The following is a 27,842-nucleotide window of genomic DNA, read 5'->3' as shown; positions in this document are numbered from 1 at the left end:
TGAGGCCATTGAAAAAAATGTAGTAGATATTATGGGCCCCCAGTGATCATATAGTACAATTGTGAGTTGGTGAAATGTGGAAAAATTGTGGATAGAAATCTTAATGGTGCCTTTTGTTTTGGAATACACAGGCCTCAACTAGAAGACAAGGAAATTTTAAGATTGTGCAGATCACCTGCAGAGTTGCAAAATTAATATTCTACATTTTTACTCTTTGGTTTTTCTATCTCTTTGAAGAGGATTTATATAAATGAAACAAAACTATGACACACAGTTTTCAGTAACAGCCATGTAATTTACAGGATGAGCATGTGAAGTGTATATGTGGAATGTGATCAATAATTCTGGATTTATATTGTGTTTAGGTTTAATGTGGACATAACTGAAGCTGATGTTATGGAACTGTCTTATAGATAATGATCTAAAATATAGATATAATTTGGCAGATGGTGATGGCAAAATGGAATGTGTCACGTGCCAGAGCTTTGCCACTCTTCAGTGAGCATATGGATTTTTCAGTTTAATCATATTCTGATACTTTTATCATCTAGTGAAAAATGTTTGCATTATGAGTATGTATTTCAATCCAGAATGCTACATTTCTAGAAAAGAGTGAGGTAATCTCAAAGTTTGGTCACTGAAGTAAACTGCTACTTGTTTACTTTGATAGCAGAGTCAGTCAAGTGTGTCACCTTTAACATTATGAAGTTTCTTTGAGGTCTTCAGAGTTTATGTGGGTCTCTTGCCAGTGTGTAATCTTTAAAGGAAGCATCAAGTATTCTGTACTTGAACCTTATGCTGCTTTATGCTGCTGGAAGTTCAGGAAGAGCCAATTTCTCTCTGACTGTTTGGATATTGCAAATAGCTACTTGCAATTTCAGTCTTTCAGTTTCAAAGTTATCATGTGGTTGTAGACTGGAGATCATTGGGTTTTCTCTCCATTCTAAGTGTCATTATTCTTTACCTTCAAAAAACCTGTTTGATTGTGGTGTCTTTTAAAATAATTTTTCCCCTCCCTACTTTTAGCTGTCTTTGTACAGGAGACAAATGATAGTGGGAAAAAGGCTTTTTCATACATGAATCACCTTTCTCTTCATCCTAGCTAACTTGTGTACCAGACAGACTATGCAGGTAGTAACCTATGTGTGATATTGCTGTAACATCACAAGACTTAAAACAGGAAGAAGTTAGTTTGTGATCTGATCCATTTTTTATTTAAGATGTATACTAGATTTGGGATTACAGATATTTTAATTTAGATGCAGTCTATAGTTTATTGTTTAGTTTTGAACTAAATAAATCATTTTCATAAGTATTGTTTGGAAGAAAATGCATGCTGTGCTTCCCCATGCAATAATGACCTGTGTTTTAAATGGCTGATGATGTGCACTGATAGCAGTACATGGATACTTTGGATAAGCAGCTTCCAAACATGGCCTTGGAGAATGGAGCAGTCCAAGCTGCTGTATGAGAGTGAACTCTATTCCAGCCAGACTCAGTATAGCCTGCTGCCAGTTCCTGCTTGCATGGCTTCTATTTTTGAGTACTTTTATTCTGTCTTGCTGGAGTTCTGCCTCCTCCTTGCTTCTCTCATGTTTGCTTTCTCTGCTATCCTGCTATGAAGCCTGTCTCTTGTGAGAGACAAGACATTCACAAAATTTTTCTTTGTTCTGTCTATAAGAGCACTTTTCAAACTTTGATTTGCTGCTGTAATCATACATCGTTCATAAATTGTGGAAGTCAGAGGTAGCTGCTTCTCCCAGATTCCCATTTGGCTTCTAATTTAGAAGCAGTACATGATGAATTAGTGCTGAAGTACTCCCCCACATGTATGCCTCTCTTCAGGACAATTACACACTTCATCAGTGTAGACTGAGTTGAGTACTTAGTCTTCTGTCCCACTCACTTTGCATTACTTTTTTTTTTTCCCTTTTGTCTTCTTTTAGCCTGCTTTCTGTCTTTTTAACCACATCAGCTGCAGTCAGGGCAGATAACCTATTAATTCTGTATGTATTTAAACAGATGTGTAAAAACTTGTTTTTTGATGAACTTAATTATAGTTTAATCTTTTAAAATTATTATTGTCCTTTCCCCAATTCAAAATCGGTACTTGATTTGGCAAACAGACAAAACAAAGGATGACTCAGACATTTTAGAATCCTAATGAGTTTGACTATCAAAGAAACACTATGAAATATGCTATTTCTTAATGGAAACGTGCTGAATACTTGAAATTGTTGACTTGAGAATGGTTGGCTTAACTCTTCATGGGGTTTTAAAAATATGGTATTGAATAAGCTATGCATGAGGACTTTCAGTTGTAATGAGTTTGGCTTTCTTAAGAGATACATCAATGTGCAGCATGGGTACCATCAGATGTTCACAATCATTATTGCACATCAGGAGTATTGGAGGGGACTTTTGTTTTTTGGTGCACTTTGCAGATTGTTGCTTTACATAAACTTCCATGTTACAGAAATTGTACTGTAAAATTTTGCTGTAGTTAATAACATGTTGCAGAGCTGTGTGCCTGAACAACTTTGAGAACTGATACTTTCCAGGTGTTTATGTCTTAAGGGTGCTATGTGCCCTGGTTCTTTGCCAGGGATCCTGTTAAAATTGCAATATTGAAGGCTTTATACTTTTTCCTTGTTAGCTGTGTTTCTTGTGTCACTATTGAATCATTTGGTTTTTAGTTGCTGTTTGTCAGTGAACTGAAAACATTGGAGACCTAATACTTTTGTTTATAACAATTGTTTCAATACAACACTGTTCAAATTATGTTTAAGTGTTCTTTTGCATTTTCTCTCTCTTTTCACTTGGTTGTAACCTTGTGGGATAATTCCATGGAATAAAGGAGAGAGCACAAAACAGTGGAAACTTCTAATTAATTTTGAGTAGTGTTTGTTCTGTAAGTAGTCCAGTTAGTATGCATTCAGAATTCAGGTAATGAGTTACAGGACATTACTATTGCTAATTGGAACCAGCTGACCAAAAATAAAATCAAATAATAAATTAGCAACTATTAAAAAATAATAGAAAACAAATTAGAAGATGTGGTTAAATTCCTGTGTAATTCTGTGGGGCACGTTGTCATTGTCATATTGCCCTCAAGATATATTATAGAATTAGAGTAAATATTAAAAAGAGGAAAATAAGTGATGAAGGGTATCAAAAAGTAGATTTTAATTTAAAAAAACCCTTAATATTTGAGAACTCTGATAGGGAGAAGGAATGGTAATGAGAGTGTTGCTTTGCTTTCTTTCTCTAAAGACCTCTATCTTTGATTATTGATCAGTCTGTATCTCTTCAGTAATAGACTGCACCTGTCTGTTCTTGGCTCCAGCTGGAGATGGAAATTAGGGCAGATGGTTCCATGTGGCAGCATTAGATCCCTACATACAGTGGCATACATTCTAAAACCAGAAACGTTTGTGTCAGTGGAAGTATTTGAATGCACAGGAACTCTAGTGGATGAATCCAAGGTGGATTCACTTGAAATTTAAAGCTGAAGACAGTAGAATATTTTTAACAGGGAAAATGGAAAAGTGTGTGTACCAGAAGTAATGGAAACATTACTGGGTGTTCAGTCTTGTGGGTGACCATGCCTTTTGAGAGCAGAAAAGAGGGACTTCTCATTGAATTTGGCTCAATGTCATTGAATTTCACTTTCACAGGAGGAACAGTTAGAGTCACAAGGAAACTGAAAAGTTTATTTTCCACAGCTTGTGCCACTCCTAGCAAAAATACAAGCTGGGTGAATCTTTTATTTAATCTACCTCCAAAACCAATACTAGTGACCAAAAAGAGCTCTGAAAAGCAGGTGGTGATTTCATGTTTTTGAAATGTATTGCTGAAATGATTATTTTATAATAACAGTCATGGTGTGTGGACACATGATTTGCTTCCATTGCATTAAAGACAAAAATCATGTGTAGTTCATTATGTAGTTGTCCTTGGTACTGGATGAAAAGCAAGATGGCAATTAAAAACCAGAATTCACATCAGTAAAAAAAAAAAAAATAGAAACAAAACTAAGGAAAAAAATGAAACCTGTCATGATTTTTTTAACCTTTTTTGTCCTTAATTCCACTCATTCTGGTTTTCCTACTTTTGCCTGAGTTTAAAAAAAAAAGATCTGCAGGTTAGTAAACACAACCAGCACCTGTGTTAATGAACTGGAATTTATCAGTCCTATTCTGAGTAGTTCCAGTCTCCCATATTAATCACTGTACATATTAATCACTATTCTGTGAATAGAACTATTGTGGTAGGTTTTATTAATTGAGATAGGCTGGAGCCATAAGTATGGAATATCACTACTGCAGCACTTTTCTTTGAGGAGCTGCTGACAAAACTGCCAGCTGGTGACTGGTATAGATAAGGAGGACTTGTTCTGTGATTGTAGATTGCTTTGTCCTTATCACTGAGATCTCAGTATCTTTCAGGAATTTCATAATATGGCACAAGTAGAGCTTGAGATGTGATTATTTTTTGATTTTATTAAGTGAGGTTTTAAATTTTGCTTTTGCACTACTTACTTTTTTTAACTTTCTGATGATGATTATCTTTTTCCTTTCTGGTAAGGTATGGCCAGACAGTGGATATTTCATTTCAGAAAGGCAACCAGCAATGCCTTTAAAGTTCTGCTCCTCTTACTTGGTTTACAAGATATTAAAGATGGACCAAAACAGAAATAACCTAGAGGAACAGTCTTCTAGGATACATTCTGCACCACAAAAACAGCTTGAGCAATGAGCATTGAAATTCATTGCAGAGGGGTTGAAGGACTGGTACTTGGCATAAATTATATTAGTTGTCTAAAGACTTAATTTCTTCCTGGTATATTTGTTGGAAAGAGATGCAGTATCAGAATGAGTTATTGGCTTTGTCAGTCAAAGCATGCACATTTTGTACAAAATATTCAGAGGAAATTTCACCCAAGCCCTAAGGTGCTTGAAACTTTCAGATTTACAGTATACTTTCAGATTTACAGTAAGCTGAATTGACAGAAGAGAATTCGGCTGGCAGAAAGGGGTTGAGCATGTGAAGTGTAAAATTGCTTTGTTTTGGAGTCATTTCAGTGATATCATTTTTTAAAGTAATATTTTTTCCCCTTTTGATTTGCCTTCTTTCTTTTGGCTTGAATCAGCTTGGGCCATGTGTGGCCATAATTTCTCCTTTATTTCTCAAATGCTCTTGGAGGATTTTGTGGAAATAATAGGCTGCAAATTTTGTATTATTTTGTCATGTTGATTCATATCTGCATGGTGGTGTATGTAAGAGAGCTGATGCTTAAAGTTGTCTCCTTATAATGGAGAGGGTGTGGAGTATTTAAGACTGGTCAATGACTTACTTAGAATCAGGGATAGGAAAGTTTTGGAAAAGATCCTTAAGATCATCAAGTCTAACTGTAAAAATATTACTGTTGAATTATTCTGATACTTCTCTAGTAAAGCAGGAATAAAGCAGATCTGAGTCAGACCAGTGGAGTTTCCAGTATGCATTTATTTTATTTGTGGGATGCCCCGTGGCAGGAAGGAATGATGAATTTGTCTCCATGTTTTCAGAAGGTTAATTTATTATTTTATGATACTATATTATATTAAAGAATGCTATACTGAACTGTACTAAAGAATACAGCAAGGATATTTACAGGAGGCTCAAAAGATAATAATGAAAATTCGTGACTCTCTTTTCAGAGTCTGACACAGCTTGACCTGATTGGCCAATAAGTCAAAATAAGCAAAAACCAATGAAACAATCACTTGCTGGATAAACAATCTCCAAACACATTTTAATGCAGCAAAACACAATAGAAGGAATAAAATAATATTGTTTTCTTTTTTCTCTGAAGTTTCGCAGCTTCCCAGGAGAAAAATCCTGAGCAAAGCAATTTTTCAGAAAATATAAATATAGCATGCATTTTTATGGTATGAGCAAAGATAATGCCCCAACAATACCATGTTACTTATTTACATAAGTAACATCATGTTTCTAAAGTCATATTTTCTTTTAAAATTGCATAGTGTCATTCATATTGTTTACAGAGTATCCTAAGTTAGAGAAAAGAATAAATAAACCCATAAATGAATACTGAAATTTATGAAGATGTAAGTAGCAGTAGCATATTGAGGATAATACCACTGAAGTGCCTAGAGTTAGGAAAAAGCTGATGAATTAAAAAAACAACCAAAAGTAAGGAGATTTTAGGTGGTAAAACAGGATATCTTCTTCCATGTAGTGAATGATATATTGACATAAAAGAAATATGGCAACTCATCCTTTCCTATTGAAACAGAACAAAAAAAGACATGTATTTAGCAAGGATACGACTGGATAGTATAACAGGAACTTGGTATGATGTATAAAGGGGTTTTACAGTGAGCTCTGTATTAGTAGCACCATTAGCAATATTACTTTGACTACTTGGAGTACAAAGATTGATACTGCTGTTTTTTTAAAAACTTGTTTTATGTAACTGAGTATTTTCACCCAGAGACATGCCTAACTCTGCTCGTAGTTTTGGCCCTAATTGTTCTTTGCAGTGAATGTAGGCAACTGGTGACTTTGGAACATGTGTCCAAATTTTTTCTTGTCAGGTCATTTCTAATAATGTCAACTTTTTTTTTAACTTGATGGTCTCCAGTTTTCCATATAGTGTTCCTGTAATATTGTAAGTAGACCCAGAGAAGCCAAGATCCTTGGTTATAAATTTAAGGCCAGAAAAAAGCAATATTTAATTACCCTAATGTCCTGTGTTATATAGGCCAAGTAATTTCACTGCCAAGCTCTGGAAAAAGCCCAGATTCCTTAATACTCCCAATCTGATGTACAGATATTGGGCTGATCCTTAGAATATGAAAGTTAAGAAATGAAGCATTCAGAAATTATACTTAAAATTTCAGCCTGATGCATTTACTGGTCCTGCTGTTGCTACACAGTATGATACAGCCTTGTACCTGCATGCTCATGTCTTGCACCTCTTGAGTGGAAGGGATTTTCTGTGAGCCATGCTTGACTTCAAGGGCAAAGGACTTAAGAGTCATTATTATACTTGTGTTTCAGTCATGTTTCAAAGTGCAGAATAGATAGTGAGGGCACAGAACTACAGGAAGAAAAAGAAAGGTAAAATTAGCTTATACTTCAAGTTATGTGTACTGAAACATTATCTCTGGTTTCTGTGTTTATTTTTAAATATTCAAGCTTTCTAACTTGAAGAAAATAATAGCATTGAGTATAACATAAAAAAAAAAAAGTTACAAAAAGTAAATTTTTTTGCACAAAACCAGCTATTAAGTATTTAATGAAATAGAAGTGATGGATCCATACTGTAGCATTGTCATGTCTAATGGAACATACACTGAAGAGAATACCTGAAGAGAATCTTACACTTGGGAGCCTCACTACTCTTATCCAAAGGCTTCTTTAAGGCGGGTCCCTCACAGGTTTTCTATCTTTGAATCTCAGAGAAAGGTTGCATATCCCCCAGAATGAGCACACCATAAATCAGTTTAAGTCCTTAAACTTGATTCTACTTTAAAATATAACTCAACTGCTTAATCTGTAATGTTTTTCTGCAGAATAAACTGCAGAGATTACATGTAAAGTTTCAATCAAGTTTTTTTCCATGCAAGCTGTCATGGTGAATGAAAGAATTAAAATCCCAAGTGAATGTGTCCCTGAGCAGCCTGCTGTGGTTGACCCTGCATGAAGCATGGGTGAAATTAAAAATATTGTTGTTCATGCCAACTTGAACTTCTCTTTCTCTGATCCTGTAAAATGCAGATGCTTATAGTTCCCCAAATTAACAGATGAAGCTGGTAGTTATTGCTTTCAAGTTCATGTGTTCAAGTAGGCTGTTGATAAACTCTAGAATGCCTTCTCTGTTTAGGGGTTGGTATTTTTTGAGTGTGTCTTTTTTTGGGTGTTTTTGTTGTTTTGTTTTGTTATGCTTTTTAAGGCATTTTGATTTGCCCCAGTTTTGAGCCTAGCACACAGCTTTTTGGTAGAATTCTATTGCAACTCCAGTGTCACCAGTGCAAGTATGTGCTACATATACACGCACACATATTAAAACATAAATGAGCCAACTCTTAAAGTTGTTTCCTATTGTCCTAAATAATTTTTGTTTGTAAAGAGTAAGAAAATAGGTCTTTGGATTGTGTCCAGCGTTTCCTTCTTGTAGACCTGAATATTGAGTTTCTTCTTTGTCTGTGTATTTCTTGTGACAATTCTGTTTCTGTGTTTAGTAGTTTAATGTGAGCAGTTGCTTAAGTGGGCACCTTAACTTATTTATTCTGCTTCATTTTCATATTCCTCAATTTTTCAGGAAAAAATATTTTCTATTTAAATATAATGTTCGCAAGCTAAAATGAAGATTGTTAAAAAAAAATAAAGCAGAACATGATCTACATAGAGGCACATATTCCTGTTAGTAATGTTGCTTATGCCTGTATGTGTGTATCTGTGTGCCTCATAACTAAACTGTCTAATTTGTCTATTTTACTGTGGCATTAAGTAAACAGTTTGAAAGAAAAGCTTATTTGTTTAAGTGTAATGAATATCTGTATGGACTTGGGTATGTAGTTCTGAAACAGGATTTATTTCAGTAGATGTCTGGAAAATAACTGGCTTGGTATCTTATAAGCAGGTAGATAAGAGCAATTTCTTGGATTTGTGTGCATGTACATGGTAAACCATCACACTGTTTAGTAAACCTGTAGTTTTCACTGGCCACTTTAGACACAGTCTCTACTTTATAGTGAAAACCAAAACAAAATGTATTATTATAAAATTGATATTTTATTCCAAAAATGTGTGGCTTATTTATAATGTAAGTACATCAGTGCTTTAGTGAAGGTATCCTTCTTGATGATGGCAATAATACAGTGGAGTTCTTTGTATTTGCCTTTTATGTGTGAGAACTCTGTGAAAAGTGCTTGTCCACATTCAGATGTCTGTAAATATTCCAGGACTAGTCTTAATATTTCTGTGTAAGTAGGAAAGCTGCAGTGAGGCTAATGATATGTATAGTGGGTGGACAGGTATTGAAAAGCACTTTGCCCCTGTACCTTATTTAAAATCTGGAACTGAACTCCAGCTCTGAGATAATAAATTCCTTAATATCAGCCAAAGCTATTTAAACAGTAAATCTGTTGCAAAATACATCCAAATTCAAAGGTCAGTATTGTTTCTTCTTCCTCCTCCTTCACTGTAAAGCAAAATAAATAAGGTCCAGTCTCTCAGTCTGTGTTGAAAACTTAAAGGTGACTTGTATAAAGGGACCTGGGGTAAAAAGCCAAAGGAGTTTTGACAATATGGGAGTCTCTTCATCAGGATATCATGATTAAGTTGAAATATCTTGTTTGCCCCTTTTAGAGGAAATATAGAACTGGGATCTGGAAGGTGACAAGAGAGCTCCAGTTTGCAAATGGGTGCTGCATTTGATTGTGATGTAGCTGCAAGCAGTACTGTCAAACCAGAAAAAACATGGAAATACATGCTTTTCTTTACTGAATAGATTTCATCATAAAAGGCAATCAAAACCTAACATCAAATAAATCAAAAAGTATTGAGTAGAGATTTGAAATAAAGACATAGTTGGCATTGTAGAACAGTTCTCCTCATAGTTTTGGTCTTTTGATTAAGTATTATCCTACTTAAGTGTAGTATATTATATGGTAGTATACAGTTCTTACAATAAAAAAGGTTTCTATGTATTTTATAATCTCATGGAATAGTTTAGGTTTAAAGAGACCTTTTAAAGGTCTTCAGGCCAAACCTCCTGCAGTAAGCAGGGATGTCTTCAACCAGACCAGGTTGCTCAGAGTCCCATCCGACCTGGCTGTGCATGGTTTCAGACAGGGCATTTGCCACTTCTCTGGGCCACCTGTTCCAGTGTCTCACTGCTCTCATGGAAAAGCATTTCTTCCTTGTATCTAGTCTGTGTTTGTGCTCTAAACAGTTTAAAGCCATTACCCCTTGTCTTATCACTATAGACATATTTGGTGTGCTTCTGTTCTTTTATAGGTCATTTTATTTTTATCTAAGCATGTCAGCTATCATACAAAACATCACACATTAAATACTTTAATAGAAAAAATTGTTGGGCTGTAATCTTTTTGAAAATATTGTGTGTGGCTGAAAATAAGGCTTGTCAATGCAGATACACTGTAACAACTCAGAAATTGGCAAGATATTCATAGGCTCAGCTCCAGTACTCAATCTATGCTGTAGAAGAAGAGCTGACTTGGCTATATTCTAGGGCCTGACAGGCAAAAAATAGATCTGTGGGGTTGGTGCTTTTTGGGTTTTTTGTTTGTTTGGTTGGCTTTTGTTTTGTTTTTTATTTTTGCTATATGTATAGGGTAAAAATTTGATTTTTTAGGTTGTGATCCTCATTTATGTGCTACAGATATTTTTTTAATCCCAGACTTGGAAATCTGTTGTAATACTGGGTATGGTATCTAGTGCATTACAATGAGAAAGCATGGACTTGATTTTGCCTATTGTCTCTCAAGAAATGTTTAGAATGTCCTTGAAAAGTGTTTGCATGAGAGGAGGATGAGAAAATAATCTTAAACAGTGAAGACTAAGATGGGTTTTTTTCTGTTTTCAACTGTCCTTTGGAGTAGTTCAGAGAAGGTAGAGCCAGGCTGTTTTCCTTACTGATTGGCAGGCATGGGATTTAGAGGTAAAGGACATGTTACAACATGAAAGCCCTAATTAAGTGAAATAAAAAAAATTTCTTGTGAAAGTAGACAAACAGTGGAATGGGTTGCCCAGACCAAGAGTTGGAATCTCTGTTCCTAGAGATACTCAAAGTTTGATTGGGCATGACTGTGCAACCTTTTGTAATTGGACATGCTTTAAGCAGTGCTTAAGACTAGAGGACTTCCAGAGGTTGTTTACAACCTTGAGTTATCATTTTATGATTATATGGAAAATTAATATTAAATAAGAGACTTTGCTATACTTAGGAAACACTAGGGAGTTTTTAAGACCTCATTTGCTAAACAGTTTGTGATAGTATTTTGTGTAATTTGTGAATGCAAATTGCAGGCTTTAAGTATTAGATCTGGTACTGTTCTGTTGAGGAAGTTTACAAAATGTTCACTTCTTTCTTAAGTCAGAATGTGCAACTATCCATTATTTGCTAGCTTATTTAATCAACAGGGTAGAGGAAATACTTGAGGGAGAATGATACAATAGATAAGTTTCTTTTCAGATGTAACACAAATGATACATAATTACAGAAGTTAAATTGTAGAATATATTTGAGAAAAATTATGTGTATTTATATGTATCTTACCACAAACACGTAGATCTGTGCACTGGTTTACAAATCTAGAAATTGTTGCTAAGTGCCACTACCAGACTAGGAAAATTGCTTTCTAGTGTGATTAAAAAGAACATAGAATGGAGGACACTACCAAGGTAGTGTCCTTTTCTGTTGTGGTTGTCTTACTGTCTCCCTTTATCTGTGTGCACCATGGTTTTGATGTAGTGATTTCCCTATCTCACAGGAGTAAATAAATCTGTTCCTATGTTGATCATAATAGCAAAGAGTAGACTAATTCTACCTCCTTTCTTTTATCAGTAGGATTTTGTTAGAATTACTCAGCAGGGCAGCTTAAAGACATATTTCTCCTCTGAGCCTTTTAAATGTTTTAGCACTGATGCTGCTGAGGCAACTCTTTATTTTTTAAATAATTTTAAATTTCATTGTGACAAGATGGCGTGCTGGAGGAACACACAATCTCAGGCCAGCGAGGCTGATGCAGTGCTATCCATTTTTGGATCTAACAGTGTTGTTGGATCATCTCTCCTAAAATCTGAGAGAGATGCTCTAGTAGAGGATTTAGGACAAAACGTAATTTGCTCAAAGGCACCATGGTTTTCTAACAGTATTTCAAGGTCCACAGAGAAAGCTGGACTCTGAATGCAGAGGCTTGGCATGAGGATTCAGATCCCAACTGGCCTCACGGTCCAAAGCAGACAGGTGCTCTCAAGTATTTAAGAGGAAAGATTGTTGTTTCAATGCAGTTGGTCATAGCTGTTGACCTGGAAAACATTTTGCTTTTTTGCTTTTATCACCAAAGCAAACTACACATGATCCTGAAAAAATATGACTAGTTGAGGATGGGAACTCAATCTGTCTTTAAAGTATCACTGAGAAGAAATGAACTGAAATGTTAATGTACTCAAGTGCCCTTTTAGGCCATTGTTTTTCTTTTCAGCAGAAGTAAGCTGGCACATATAGGCCATTAGAAATAAAGCAAGATAGTCTTCAGCTATGATTGCAGTTCATATATAAAGTCTGTTATTACTGAACATTTCCATAGACTGAAAAAGGGAGTTGGCACCCAGTCTTAAATGTTAGCTGTAGTTGTTGTTATTGTTGAATTCACTGCAAAGATTGGGTATGTTGCTTTATTTTTGTAACTAGCACATTGACAGCCATGACATTCTGCTGCTCCTTGTTTGTCACCGTAACTAAGACAACTCAACATGCAGAGTTTGTAGGTAAACACACAGTAAGGGCACCAAGGATTTGATCCCTGGTCTTGGTATATACCTTTTTTATTGCAAAACTTACATGACAGAGAAAGGCAATGATACGTGCAGTATTTTAGAGATTAGTTTTATGATAGATCAGGATTTTCTAAATTGTCATTAGCACTGTGTCTACTGCATTGAGCTGTCATTCTCTATAAGTATAGCTGGTTTAACTACCAAAGTGCTTCTGGTTTTAGCAGCTGTACACTTGATAGCTGCAAAACCTGTGCTCTTTACACAACAAATTTGAGTCAAATATTAACATCAACATTTCAAGAAAGTGTCAGCCAAAGAGGACATGCAGACAGAAAGTCTGATTCTCCTTCTGCTTATATATAGTGTACTTCTTCCAGAATCAACATGGAATTAAATTAGCAGAATAGTTATCCATGATGTTTTCTTTGTAATCTCATTTCCCTATTTGGAAATGGGAGGTCTCAGCTGTTTTTTCCACATCAGTCTCCTCTGTGCCAAGCTTTACTTGGGCAGGAAATCTACTGGCAGACACATATAGTGCCTTGCTGAATTTGACATGCCATATTTAATAAACTGTGTTTAGAAAATCATTTCTATAGCAACATTGCTGTAATGTGGAAAGAAGAGAATGTGTGTGATTAGTGATAGAAGTATTTAGTGTTGGTCTTTTAATAAGGCAGGTTATGCTACTTGCTATTTCCGCATGAAGTGAGCTCTGAATACAGATCCTCTGGGTTACACAAAAAGTAGTGGCAAGTAATTTCACCCTCAGTAATTACACCCTCAGTCAGTAATTACTTTTAGTGTTTGAGTTTAGGATAGTATGAAAAATTCAACAACAGGTAGGCTGGATATGCTCAACAAATCATTGTAATTAGTTGTATGTCAATCTCTTTTTTGCATACTTTAAGCGTGACTTTTTTTTTTCTTCTTCTTATAGTGATTAAAATAATGGTGAAGCTTGGCCCTCAGGTGAGAAAAATATTTAGAAAAGACTTAATGGGCTTCTGTGGATTTTGGGTCAAGCCCTGTTCCTGAAATCTAGGCTTAGAAACTTGATATAGCAAAATGGGAAATGAGGTGAGATGATTTTCACTGGATTTTTTTTTTTTTTTGGATAGCATAAGGCTATGGAGCTTCTTAAAGGAATGTGGACTGGGGTTTAGAGCTACTATAAAAAGAACATTTAATTTGATATTCTATCATTTTAGCTCAGTTTAGGCTTTTAACAAAGATAAGTCTCATTAAAGTACTAGAGAAAATTTCTGAACAGAAAAGACAATAGCTTTTTGTGAGAAGGAATAGAGAGTTCTGTGTTTTGTCATCCTTGGCATAGGGCCGTGCATCAGGGCTTAACTCAGAAACTAAGAGTGAAAGAAGAATTAGGAGGAGGCTGAAGTTCACAAATTGCCTTCTATTTGGAAAGATCCCAAAATAAATTGCCCTGTATGTTGTACAAATGATTAACATTTGGCAACATTGAAATTAATCTCATTTTGGGGCAGGATACGGCAGATTTTTAGTGCTCAGCAATAAAATTCTATTTTAAGCCAAATTGAAGACTCACTGTTTTTGAAGCACAGGGAAAACTCAAGAATGCAGAATGCAGTTTCCTAGTTGGATACCAAAAGGGCTCATCTTCCTTTTCAGGGGCTGTGTGTGTGTGTCTGTGTGCACAGAGTTGTGTCAGTTGTAATTGCAGCTGGTAAGAATTTAGCCCAGGTAAAATAGTCAAGTCTTTGGTGTTAAGTTAAGGCAATCCCTCAAAAGTAAAAATGTTTCTGACAGCATAGTCCTTTCTAATACACTGCTCCTCGTGAGTTCAGCATGGACTTGGTGTGTCATGTACTGAAGCATCAGCAGGGTTTCCTGCAGCCACTGGGATTACCCTTTGTCACTCATCCTGGCAAGGTCTGAGTCTGCTGGGTTTGAGATTAAAGTCCATGATAACCTGACATAAGACCTGAGGGATTGAGATAACAGAATGTTCTTGTAGATAGGAAAGGAGGATGATGCTAGGGGTATAGTAAGAAGTAGCATGATGTAATTTCTTTGATTGTTAAATAATAATTTGTCTTGGTCATGGTATTTTATGGTAATAGTTCACAGATATTTTGTATTGGCAGTTTGCAGTTAAGATCCAAACATTGTGATAAACATGGCTTTCTAATTTTGATGTCTGTAAACTAGTCCTTTAGTCAAATCAGTGAAAGTGAGTTAGCATTCAAATATTTACCTTGTCTAAAAATATTTCTGCTGATGTCCTTGAGATCTGGAGAAGCCCTAAAGACTGAAATAAGCAAAATGTAACTTTTAAAGAAAAAGCAGTGAAAAATTTTAAGAAAAAATTCAAATGATAGTGACTAAGAATAAGGAGTAGGTGATTAGTTAATGAAATTTGGAGATGATGATGAGTCCATTAGTGCACATTATAAGATGCTGCTGCAGCAGGGATACCAGCTGAGAGATTTTTTTCTTTCAAGAGTTTCTAGTCTTAAATTTAGGGTAGTTTTTCCTTCATCAGTTCCCAACACAGGTAATGGAGCTTTCCTTACTCATGCTTGGTCTTTGCTGACATCTCTTACTGTAGAGCTTTGTCCTGTCCTGTTTCATGTTCAGGATGTCTGCTATCAGAGGATCTTACACCAATGCTCTGGAAACCATTTAGGAATGGGCTGCTTCTTGATCCTTGCTTTGCCCTTCAATAAGGGATGCATTGCAGGGCATCTTACAGCACCACATGCTGAGGTTGATTGGAGTTTTCATATAAAGCAGGAACTTCATAATATAGTGCATATGAAAACATATTTCAGAATAATGCATGACTAAGATCTACAAGAAATGGGTCAATTACTTTGAGATAAATTTAGATTGCATGTGAGAATAATTCCTTCAAGAAATTCAGCACTTGGTGATATACTTTTTTATTATCCTATGTGAATTAATTAAAAGAGTAGTGCTGGTGTTTCTAAACTTCGGTTTGTGTTTAAAATCCCGTAGAATCTTTTGCTGATCTTTTGAATGCTTTTATTTATTCTTTAGGCTTCATCAGTAAAAATTACTGCTTTAGGGTCTGAGAAATAATATTGTCTTATGGAGCCCTGCATATTGAACTGTTCTTTTTCTGCATATCTGCTGTTGTTCATGATGAGAATGAAGCCAGACTTTGCTCTTAACAATAATGAATAATGATTTTATTTTCCTTAGAACCGATGGAAGATAACCATTTTGGAGGAGAACCATTCTTCAGTGATTTCTCTGAGGAAGACAATTCTGATGTAGCAGATTTGACAGACAGCATTTAGTGATTAAAAACAGCCATAAAAAACACACAGTACTGAAGTGTGGTTTTGTACATATTGTCACCTCTGCTCAATAAAGACATTAAGGATGATGTTCAGGGTAGTATTTCTGTATATACTTAGGAAAAAGAGAAACCCTCTTTTTCTTTTCCTGGCTTGCTGAGCTAAGATGTGTGTAAATAGGGAGATGATACCTGGTACATTTACACATCTAAGAGAAGAGCACTGTAGGAGCTGACTTAGAGAAACTTCTTCCGAACTATTCCTAAACATTGGGACTAAAACCAGGGCTAGATCAGCTTCTCTGAAAAATAAAGGATCAGGAGGGCCAAGCAAATATGTCACATACACAGATTTTGTGCTATATCTGGCAGTATTATTAGGGGAAGCTGAACCAGTCTGAACCCCTTTTGCTGCTGTTGCCCTGCAGTTAGGGAGCCTACAGCTGCAGTTTGAAAGACAGAGGAAGGCTGCTGCTTCTCAGTGTTTTATGGTATCTGTAGATGCACAGTAAGTAGGCTCTTCTGACTCATGTTTCTCTGTAGCATATCCTGATTTTCTTGGTACTTTTAATACATGCTAATGAATTAAGTTACAGAGTATCCTAGGGAGTATTTACTTAGTGTGGGAGATTCTTATATGTTTTTCACCACACATGGTTTAGATATCAAAAGAGCCTTAACTCTCCATAACACAGGCATAGTGGCTGGAGTTAGGAAACAAAACATCCGTGATTTCCTTAAAATTAATTTACTTTTATTTGGGATTCTTAATCTTCACTGTCAGTAGGATTCAGCCTAAACTCCTTGTCTTGTTTTTCCACCTGGTATCACCGTCTTGCATTTTACTTGAAACTGTTGCAACTCTATTGCCTTAACTTAGCAAAGCTTTTGTCAAGGGAGGGAATAATTGGAATGTGCAGTGTTGTCAACATTTTTTGCTACAATTTTTCAGATACAATAATAAAAATGTCACAAGACAGGTGTTCTTTAAGGGATGAGGAAAAACACTTAATTATGGACATGTTAGAACTGGTGTTTGAAAAATTGGAACATTAGAAAGCTTCTTGAGACAGCAGCCTCTCTTGATTTGTCTGAGAAATATTTTGATATTATATTAATCTTCACTAATATAAACAGAGCTTTTCTTGGAAAGGAAGTATCTGATTAGGGGAAGTTCAGAATAGGTAAGTAATATAGCAATATTGTGAATTTTAGAGTTAAATTTTAAATATAGGTTGAATGAGCACAGATCTTATCATTTTTTCCTACAAAGACTGGCATGTTTTTTTAAAATAAGTTGTAGTTGTGAAGTACATTCTTAAGGAGATACAGGAATTAGGCTACTAAAGCCTAAATGTCTTCTTAAGCACATGGGACATTTGGCTTGTAAATATTTTTCTAAGAAATGAACCCTGACTTGGTTCTGTTTAAACAAACAGACTAAGATATGCCAGTGAAATCCCTTTAATCTGGAGAGTAACCATTTCTTTTTGGTAAAACAGCTGATCTTTTCCAAATGTACCTAATCAATAAGCCCAATTCAAAAACATATTGCTTGCTGAAATATGTGTTTTCCCAAATCACCATAAAATACCATTCCTGTACTAAATCACCTCTCACCCTGAAATGTGTATGTGCTTCTTCTGTCTTGTTCTTCAGTTTGCTAAATTTGTAATTTACTAATGTTTGCAAGAAGTGTGGGAATTTCTTTATATCCTACCAATCAAAAGGGTGACCGAGTTACTTAGAATATAGTTCTCTTTTTCTTACCATCCTTATTTTCTTTTGTCTTTATACTTCTCTTACTGATGTTAAACTGCATGGCATCTTTTTTAAATTCTTTAATTGTAGATAGGAATTATTTTGTTAATATCTGTGTAGCACTCTTGAGCTGAGACCAGCAATTTTAACTACTTCCCTCTGTTATTCATGTTGTATATGTGTGGTTTTCCCTCCATCCCATTTTCTGTTGACACATCTGTTCTTACTTGCTTTGTAATGATAATAGCACCGCAATTCCTCTCTCATAACGTTTTAAATTCCTTAATTTCTTCAATTTTGGACTGTTTTCACACTAAGGTGTTCTTTGTCTCCGTGGCAGTGAGGGGTAGGCTAGAACATTGTCCTGAGCCTTAGCGTGAGAGACTTTTCTCCTCTGCTGGGAGAAACATACCAAAATCTGTCCATGCAGCTGGCATGATATGGTAGATCTCATGACTGTCTTTGTAATTAATTTTCTCCAGGTTGGAAAACAAACAAGCAAACAAAAGAAATGTCATTAAAAGTATAGTATCTGTAATTGTAAGTGATCCCAGGACATGCTGAAAAGACATAAATTTTTACCTTCCTGAATAAAAATTGATGACTAGCACTTCTTTTCCTCTCTTGCTGTGGTCAGATACAGTTGAAAAAATGTTTTCCAAAAATTGTTTAAGAGCCAAGGCCTTTTCAAATCCTTTTAGACATTTAGCAGACCTTTAAAACCTAGACTGTTCCTGTCCTTGTGCCCTCCCTGTGTCCTTCACATCTTACAGGGCTTCTGTCCTGAGTATGACAAGTTTGTATTGCTGCATTATACAAAAAAAAAAAAAAAAGGCTGGTGGAGGGAGAAAGAAGAGTTTGAAAAGACAAATTACATGAGCTCCTGTCATTTGTGGAATAGTGCAGCATTTGATACAGAAGGTGCACACACCCCCCATTGTCTCCTTGTGCACAAAACTGTTATTTCATTGTGCAAGCCTCTCTGACTGGTCATTGGTGGGTCTCTGCACTGAGTATTTTCTTTCTTAGCTTTTATCTTTTTAAGATGTTAGCTTTTTTTTTCCAGTTTCCAAAGATCTCCTTTATACAGTTCACCTTTTTTTTTTTTTTATAGACACAAACCATAGCCTCACAATCATATTGCCATTCTCTTTCAACATGCCAAGGTAGATTCCCTCCAGCCCCACATATAGGATCTGAGTTCTCTGTATAGTCTGTTGCTGTTTTCTGTTTTGCTTTTGGCTGTCTGAGGAACTGTATGCAGAGGATGAGGGAGTAATTTTTGCCCTTGTTGCTTGGGCTGGTGCATTAGTGAAGTGGCATCTGAGGAAATGGAACAGCACCAGGTGCATGAAATGCCTAAGCAGGCATATGAAAGTCCCACAGATAGTCTTTTTTTCTCCTATTGTCTAGGAAATATATTTTAAGACCTTCTTCACAAGTTCAATCCTGAAAGCATAATAGAAGAATGACCAGAACGTTTTGTATTTGTAGTGAAAAGATGGTCCATTATTTCTTTTATTCATGATGAGAAATATGAGATGCACTTTTAAAGAAACAATGTTTTAATTTTTACTGGGATTTAGAAGCTTATAGTGCTTGTGCTTTGATATTAATTCCTTCCTTTTCAAAATGTTTTTCAGTACTTTCTCCATATTTCTGAATATATGCTTTAGTGAGCATTTGGTATTTCTTGACAAGTGATTTCAAATACTGTGCTATTCAAACTTGCTGTCAGTAACGCTGCTAGTACCAAAAAGACAGCATCCACAGAAATCTTACTGAATGGGAGCTGTGCAACAGAGAGGGCTGAAAAGTGGTGGCTCCCAGCCCAGCTTCATCAATGGTGCTAGAAACACGAGGCCAAGGAAGGGAGCGGGATGAACACTGGATGTGGGGAGCTGAGTGCTAGAGTCACTGGAAGCAGCTATTGATTCTGGTTTTGCTTTGGCAGCCCCATGAATACTGGCCTCAGGGGTGGCAGGGCCCAGGGCTGGGGAGGAAGCTGCCATCAGGCTCCCTGCAGGCTGGCACAGAGCAGCAAAGCCGTGTCCTTTCACCTGCCAGTGCTGTGCCCGCTCCTGGGGGCTGCCTGCCAGGCAAGCAGGGAAGGGGCTTTGCAGCAAGGCTCTGTATTGCCTGCAGGTGATGATGCCTTTCTCTGCCAGAGGAACAATGCTTATATTACCTCTGGGGTGGTTCATTATTTTGGAGTTTTTCTGGTGTTGGTTCTTTGAGTTATTAACTGATAGTTATCTTGGCTCCTTGATTCTCAGAAGTATTGATGTGAAGGGCTGCTGCCTGTGTCTGTATCTGAGTACTCTGAGCACTGAACTCCTGGTGGTTTTGGCTAAACTAATTATGTTTCTAATGGGAGACTTAATCTGCAGTCAAAGCTGGCGGAAGTCTCCTTTTTGCTAGTCTGTAAATACCTTCTGGGCTTATTTTCTTTAATTTCTTAAGTGTAATAAATGTGATTTTTAAATCATTTTTTTAACTGATTCACTCAAGAATGCTTCCTGCTCTGTGCTGTTCTTAAATTTGGCTTTATGGGAAGCAAAACAGGTATTTCAGCTGGTGGGAAACGGGAGAGCCTGTTGAGAAGAAAGTATTGAGCCAAAAAATGTGCTAGATGCAAAAGTCCCTGCTCTCCTGGAACTAGTTTTGTCCCTAGTTCTACTGCAGACCTGTAGCTATGTGACATTGCATAAGGTCTGACAGATCAAGCAACTTATTACATGCCTCTGGGACAATTAGTAAAAAATGTGCTAAGGAGCACAAGGTCCATGCTGGCTTCTTGCTTTCACAGATGTTCTGAGGTATGTGAGATGCAGTGGTAGTAAATAGGGTTCTGGGGAGTGTAGTGTCTGCCTTATTCTCATGTGTGCACTATCCTGCATTTAATGGGCTAAACTGACCCTCCACATTTGTACAGCAGAGTGCTCACATGGCCTATGATAGATCAGATGTCTGTGCACTTCAGCAGAGATGAAAACCAGCATCTGATAGGCAAGTGAGTATCCACATGCTGCTGAACAGCATGTCTGCATCCTGGATGAGAATTCCAGACTGGCTCAGGTTTCAGGTTGAGGAATTTTCTAATACATAAGCATAATGTATTTTCCTGGTGCAATTTGTAGTTCCTCAGTTATGGTTTATGTTTTGGGGTAGTACTCTCATTAGATGTGTATAAACTCAGTTACTCTGAGTTTGCTGTCTGTGACCCTAATTTATTTAAGGAAGCTACAGTATTTAGGACTGGTGTATTTCCCATATGATGGCAGTTTTGTTGTTGTCTCATCCTTTTATTACTGTAACAGTTCTTCATGTGACCAGCAATTTAAGGTTTTGTAGGATAATGACAATCTCACTGTCATTAGACTGAAGGTCCTGGAGCAAACTACAAGCAGAAAAAAAATTTCTGCACACATTTTGTGCTTTCTTTTTCTGGCACTGGAAAGAGGTTGGTGCAGAGGTATCAGATGACAACTCTACCCCAGCTCTTTCTTTGAGACTTAGGATACAAATCCTGTTACAGACACTGGGGAGGTTTGGGGCAGATGAATCAAATCATCTGCTATTGGAGTGGTGCAGAGATGCGAGGGGGAGATACTTGGGGAGCTCAAGTTTGCTGCAGAATAGAGCTTGAGGCAAGGGGAGAGCTGTGATGTGAGACAGTTGGCTGAACTGAGTTGGCTTGTTGGAGTGGAGTCTGAAAATAGCACAGCTACCAAATAGCAAAGACCTAGCCTGAAAGAGGTAAAGAGCTTTCGTGTTGGATGAGAAGCAGATGTGTGTACTTGAGATGCAGATAGAAGAATTGGAATGGAAAGCCCATTAAGAACTCCTTGAAATTAAAAAGAGTGAAATACTCAATAGGAGAACAGCTAACAGCAGTGAGGAAAAAATAATCTGAATCTAATACTGTAGATTTTAAGTTTTTAGGCAGCATGGGCAACCAGAAAAACTTTTGCTTCTAAAATTGTCAAAGGCAATTCCATGTCCTTCTATAATGAAGTATGCAAGTCTTCCTTGTTAAAAACAAACCAACCCTTCTGTAGGAATAGGGAGGCCAGCAGTAAAATGTACTTTTTGCATTACAGTAAGTCATATAAATGGAATTTTGTATGGGCAGAATTAAATTTGCCGTTGAACGGTGTTCAGGAAGTCATGTCTTTCCTGCTTTGGCAACTGTTAGAAGTATTGTTTCTTGAGAAGTTATTATAAACGAAGCCTGACATTTCTCAGCCTTCTAAAATTGGTAGTTTGTAAGTCACTGTGCTGCACCAGTGAAATTGTACTTTAATAAAATATAAAGATAATTATAAGTTCAGAAAACTGCTTCAATTTTAGTGGTTTCTCTGTTACAAATCAGCTTTTATTTTAATATATTAGCTTTTACTGTGTAGGCCATACTAGAATGAAAACGTTGAATACAAAACAAGGGCTGAGTTTTCTTTGTCCGATTTTTCAGGTCAACCTTGGTCTGAAAATATTTTGTGAGGAAACTTCCTTCCTCACCTATGGACACCTGCTGTTCTCTGAGTCACTCATCAACCATGTATAACTATGTTCTTTAGAATATAGATTTCTGTTCAAGTGGTGGCAGCATTTACAGAAAATGTTGCAGAGAAGAGATGGGTTAAATAATGTAACAAATGTGCTACAGAGGAAAGATAAGCAATAGGCTCCCAGGTTCTGTGTCTATTGAAAGATGAAAACTTCTCCTGCATCACTACATTGCCATGCATGGTCTAGGTTTTTTGTTGTTTAATTTTTTTTCCATTGAGCTTTTTTCTCTCTTACCATAATGTGTATTTTTGTCGTGGTTTAGGGAAAATTTGGAGGAGAATTAAATAATAAATATATATAAAAATAACTCATTTTTAACAATAAGAGAATACATATAGAAGAATATTGAAGTCGAAAAAGAAGCAATAAAAATTTTCAAGGCAGAATATATATTTTCCTATTTTTTAATATCTTTTCTCATTAAGCTGCTGTTTTGGTTCTTTTTATAGAGTTGTCAGATTTTCAGACGAGGTAATTTTTTTTTAATAGTAAGAGCTTTTCAGGAAAAAAAAGTTATTAGTCTCAAATTGCATATATAACTGCACCATGAGCTTAAGTTCTTAGAAACACTTCATCACTATGACCCTGAATGAGTGTAATGCTTAAATATGCACAATTTTAAGGCATGGATATTAAACTCATTGAAATCAATCATCCATGGCTATTAGAAGTGCTTTGTGTCTTTCAAAGAGACACTTGAAAGAAATCCTGACATTTCACATAGTTTCAAGCAGAGCAGTAAGGATGAATTTTCTGTTTAAAATGCATGAATAGCGTTAGCTGGAAGATGTTGAAAAAGCGACGTGGTTACTGTTACAAATCTGTGACTTTATTCTGCTTACTTTTACAACTTGCCCTTTAACATGCTCAGGACAATGGCAAGCAAACCAACCCCTGAAGAAATTCAGGAGACTTAGGATCTGTCCTGAGATCCTGACTTTTGCATTTATAGATTGCTACTTTACCTAGAGATGCTGTGATGCTACCCAGACTTCACTGTAAACTGTGTATTCCTTCATTATGTTTTTATATTGAAATTGTGAAAATGAGGCTTTGTACATTATATAATGATCTTGATTACATTCTTCAGAGGATATTGAATTATATTATAATCAAACTTACTGACTGAAGATCAGAAAAGGTCTGACTGTAAGAGGAAGCCAGGTTCTTATGCAGAAGGTTAAATAGCTTCAGGAATATTTGTAAAATTGTGAAGCTATAATTTATTGAAACATTTTCTTTACATAATCTGACAGTTGATTATCAATTTTAATTGTTTGTAGAGGCACATAGGGGTTTTGTTTAACATATCCAATAGTGGATTGTGTTTAAGTAGCACCTGATTGGAAAAATTAATTCTGTAGGAAAATCAGTATAGGTACATATGGTTTATGGGTATTTCTGGTTTATTTTGGATTTATAGTAGAGAATTCCATGCAAACCATTCAAATAATATTAAAAAGAACAAAGACATAGATACAACCTACAAAGACAACAGAGGGGTAGGCCTACTGGGGAGAAGAATACAGAACAAAATAGTGTTGTGTTGTGTATAGATCCATAATGCTGCTTCGTCTTGAATGCTCTGCACAATTCCAGTTGCCAAGAGAGCAGACTTGGAAAAGATTCACAGAAAGGTAACAAGAAAGGTAGGGAGCTGCTTTGTAGACAGAAGTCAGTCAGCAAGACTTTTGGCAATGCCTGAGGGATATTATCTTTGGTGTCTGTGAAGTTGTCTGCAGTAGAGATGAACAAGAATTGATTTATCTCCTGGATGGTTTCAGGCCAACTTGAGAACATATAATTTATACAAGCCCCACTTGTACATTCTTCCTTAAGCAAAATGCTGGATGCTTTGCTTTAGAGGGGATGTTTGTCACACTCAGGATGACTTCTCTTTGGTTCTAATAGCTGAATGTTCTAGATACTCTAATTTTTCACTATTTTAATAATAATACTCAATTTTCTGCATGGGCTCATTGTAAATGAACATTGTTGATTTAATGGACATAGAAAGAGAATCTACCACTTTGATGTTTTTTCAAGAATCTTAAGTTTTGCCACTGTGGTGTGACTCCTGGAACAGAATTGCCTCGCAGCTGGTTCAGACCTGTTCAGAACACCACTGTAGGAATAACACCATGGTGAATATTAGGAGGAATATTTCAAAAATGCCATCATAATTGTAATTTCTGCTTACTTCTTGTGTGTTGGAAAATAATGATATGCCTGTGTGTATTTTATTACTTCAAAAATACAGTAATTAAAAAGACAAATCACATATACTGATTTGTGGATTTTTAATGTGTGCAGCACCAGAGTAAAGGAATGGTTAAGTATTGGTACAGAAATACGGTTCTATTTTGCACTTCCAGATTCTGCTCACTTCTGTCTTTATCTTTCAAAACACAAATTTTCATAAAAACATTTTTTCTAATAAAACATAATCAGTCAAATACAGATTAGGCTGCAACCACTTTTTTTTTCTTTTCGGGTCAAAACCCAATGAGTGTTCTGTACTTGCAAAGACATAGTTGATGCTTGATAATTTCTAAATTCTGACTGGATGCCTTTGACAACTGTATGAGATTTACATTTTCGCAGTATTTAAAATTTGTATAAATTGATGTTTTCTTACAGTGATCTTTTAGCAAGTGGGATAGAACTGCTGGATTTGACAGTACACCCACTACATTTTGTTAAGTTTAATATATGCAGACTTTAAAATATTTGGTACAGTCTTTTAAATATTTTGTTCTAGAGAATAGTTAGTTGGATTAAGACATAATAATAAACAATTCCAGCCATTTTTTTGTGACACCTGTTATCTGAGATGTGCTGATGAATCTATTGTCTTGGCTGTGAATTTGTAATTTATTATCAAATGTCACATAATCTTGAAAGCAATTAGTTTAATTAAGTTTTTCCTTCTTGGAATTGAAGCCTAATGTAATTGATAACATAAAGAGGAAGATATTTTAAGTTTATAAAGATGATTTATAGGAAATAGAGTTAATTAGACTGACTAAATGAAAGATCTTACTGATGTGGTTAAAACTACATAGAAAATTATTTTTCCAAAATTCATATATTGTTTAAAATAGTTGTATTTTATTGATGATGACTTCGAAGCTTTACTTTTGAAAAGCCATGCATTGAAAGTGTAGTTAGGTTTTTCAATAGAATTGAAGTTAAAGTACAGGAAAACTACTGTAACATTTTAAAAACAGTGCTAGAAACATTACCTGTGTGAGTACTGTGAGTAAGACATTTTCTATTTTAAAGGCCATTAAGTAACATTTTTGAATAGCATTTTTACTATGAGTGATGCAAATGGCCTCTGAATTACACTGTTTTATTCTGTATAAGTAATTTGTCCCATTATGATAACTGTAATCTTTTTCTCTCCTTTTTTATTTTGTTTTGCTGCTTGCCTTTTCTAGGAAGTAGAGGTTGGTATGCTTCTTCTGTCTTTTATGATACTGTGAGCTTTTCGTGGATTCCTTATATTTTACTAAATTTAGGTTGTTTCTCCCCCTCCAGGATGATTATTTTCATACATGGAGTCCGGGTAAACCATTTGATCAAGGTAAGATTTTGCTCCTAGGTACTTGTGTGGAATAAAATTTAAGTAATTATATTTGTGCTCCTGTTCTAGAATACTAACAGAATTCTGTTAATTTCTGTATTTTTCTCTGCCTTCAAATAGTTGATTTAAAGAGAACCAGAAATTCAGCCTAATTATCATTTTATGTCTGATTTTTTCAAACATTTATTGATTAGAGAGAAATGGGAGCATTAGAAACCTCCAAAGTAGCTTAAAGTTTCCCTTGGAAAAACACGAGCTTTGGAAGATTTTGTTTCATTTGTATATTTAAGTCAAGAGCTCAGGCCTTTTCCGTAGGACATCTGACAAAAAACGGGCATGCAGTCTAATACTTGTCTTCTGGAGTCAAGACAAAAAATTATTAAGATTTTTGAGTGTTTCTTTATATCTAACGGATAAAAGATGATCTAGAAAAACAATTTTGGGAGTCTGTCATGTTCAAGTGATCTATCTTGAGGCAAAATGCAGCTGGAGCATTGGGAATGCCGCAGTACAGCAGTTTTAGGCAGAGAATACTATGAGCAAATGCAGAAAACATTCCCATTACACATTCCCTCCCCAGGCATTGGAACTTAATATTTGCTGTCAATATAATCTCCCTCGTGTATGCAGTTTCAAAGTGTATTGCTGCCATTTTAGACCTGCTGAGAATATTGGTACTTTCTTTAATTGCTCTGAGAAGTGATTCAAGGGCTTTGTCTTGTCTGGTAGTGCCAGCGGCATAAATGCAATGAAGAAACGGTGGAGGGGCTCGTAGACGAGACCAAGATAAATATATGTTGTGAAGATAAGTGTTTATTCAGTTTCAAGAACTTCCTCCACAATGGAAACTGACTTGTGAGGGATATTACTTTGTTGTAATATTAGAAAAATTTGTGGTTGAAGGAACTGGTAGTTGTGCATATTATAAAAACAATGAATGTCTTGCATATAACCCTTCCAGTGCCTAAAGGGCTCTGCTTGAAAGCTGGTGAGAAGGGACATTTTACAAGGACGTGTGATAGGAAAAGAGGTAATAGCCTTAAGCAGGAGAAAGCTAGGGTTAAATTGGATATTAGGAAGAAATTCCTTACCATAAGATGGGATGAGGCACTGGAAGAAGTTGCCCAGAGAGACTATGAACTTCCCATCCCTGGAGGTGTTCAAGTCTAGGCTGGATGGGGCTCTGAGTAACATGGTCTAGTGGAAGGTTCACTGCCAGCAGCGAACAGGGGCTTTGGAACTAGATGATACTTAAGATCCCTTCCAACCTTAACTATTTCATGATTCTGTGAATAGTGTTTTAATTCTTCCTTATTTCAGCACATTTTGAAAGGCCTTCTTATGTTAATGTGTTAAAGTATGTCAAAATTGCTCATGTAGACAGATTTGTGTAATTCTATTTGTATTAATAAGAGCTTCTATATGGAAATAAATATATGTCCAAGCATACCAGGAGGGTAGCCCTTACTATGAAAATGTGTAGTGGTATTTATTCCTGGGCCTCAAAATCTATTTTTAAAGATAGAAAACTTTGATTTGCAGCTGTGATTTGCATTGCAATCCACCAACATAATTTCTTAAAGCAATATCTAGCATTTGTTTGAAGAAGAGGATCTATTCCCATTGAACTATTGTTTGCTTCTATCTTTAAAAGATTCAAAAAACATATTTAAATGTTCTCACTGTATATTTTATATATGTGCATATGTATATACACCTCTAAATGTTTTTGTATTTCTATAAATACCACAATGTAACTTGTTCATAAACAATTATGTGGGGCATGTATTATTGTTGGAATAAATCTGAGTGTTCTTGTAGCATATTTAGTTACTGCTAAAAGGCAGGTTTTATTGTTTCAGTGGTTTTAGAAAGCAAGTAGAATGTTTTGTGTTTAGGACTAAAGTTGACTACTTTTAGTACTTTATCAACGTTTTATACGCATACAATATTTTCTGACACATTTTCTTCATGCAACACTTTTACATCAGATGAAAATATACAGAATACTTCTGGTACATTTTATTTTTAGACTACAGATGTTAGCAGAGCTTGGAGGGTGTAACTATTGAATGAAAT

General features: G+C 35.8%; 1 protein-coding gene across 4 annotated transcripts in view; it reads left to right on the top strand.

The window, feature by feature from the left end:
* The window catches only part of SPOCK3 (SPARC (osteonectin), cwcv and kazal like domains proteoglycan 3), a 166,459-nt gene that overhangs the window by 36,153 nt on the left and 102,464 nt on the right, over positions 1-27,842 (top strand). For 2 of the 4 annotated variants that reach the window (XM_071432015.1, XM_071432016.1), the window contains exon 3: positions 25,718-25,763. The exons of the other annotated variants lie outside the window; for them this stretch is intronic. In XM_071432015.1, coding sequence (XP_071288116.1) covers positions 25,718-25,763 — 46 coding nt within the window. The remainder of the gene's footprint in view (positions 1-25,717; positions 25,764-27,842) is intronic. 4 annotated transcript variants of the gene reach the window in all.

Source organism: Agelaius tricolor, unplaced genomic scaffold (genome assembly GCF_023055355.1).
Source record: "Agelaius tricolor isolate 1412-34295 unplaced genomic scaffold, bAgeTri1.0.p SCAF_8, whole genome shotgun sequence".
NCBI lineage: Eukaryota > Metazoa > Chordata > Aves > Passeriformes > Icteridae > Agelaius > Agelaius tricolor.
The sequence above is the reverse complement of the archived record's forward strand: the minus strand, read 5'-3'. Positions and strand labels throughout refer to the sequence as shown.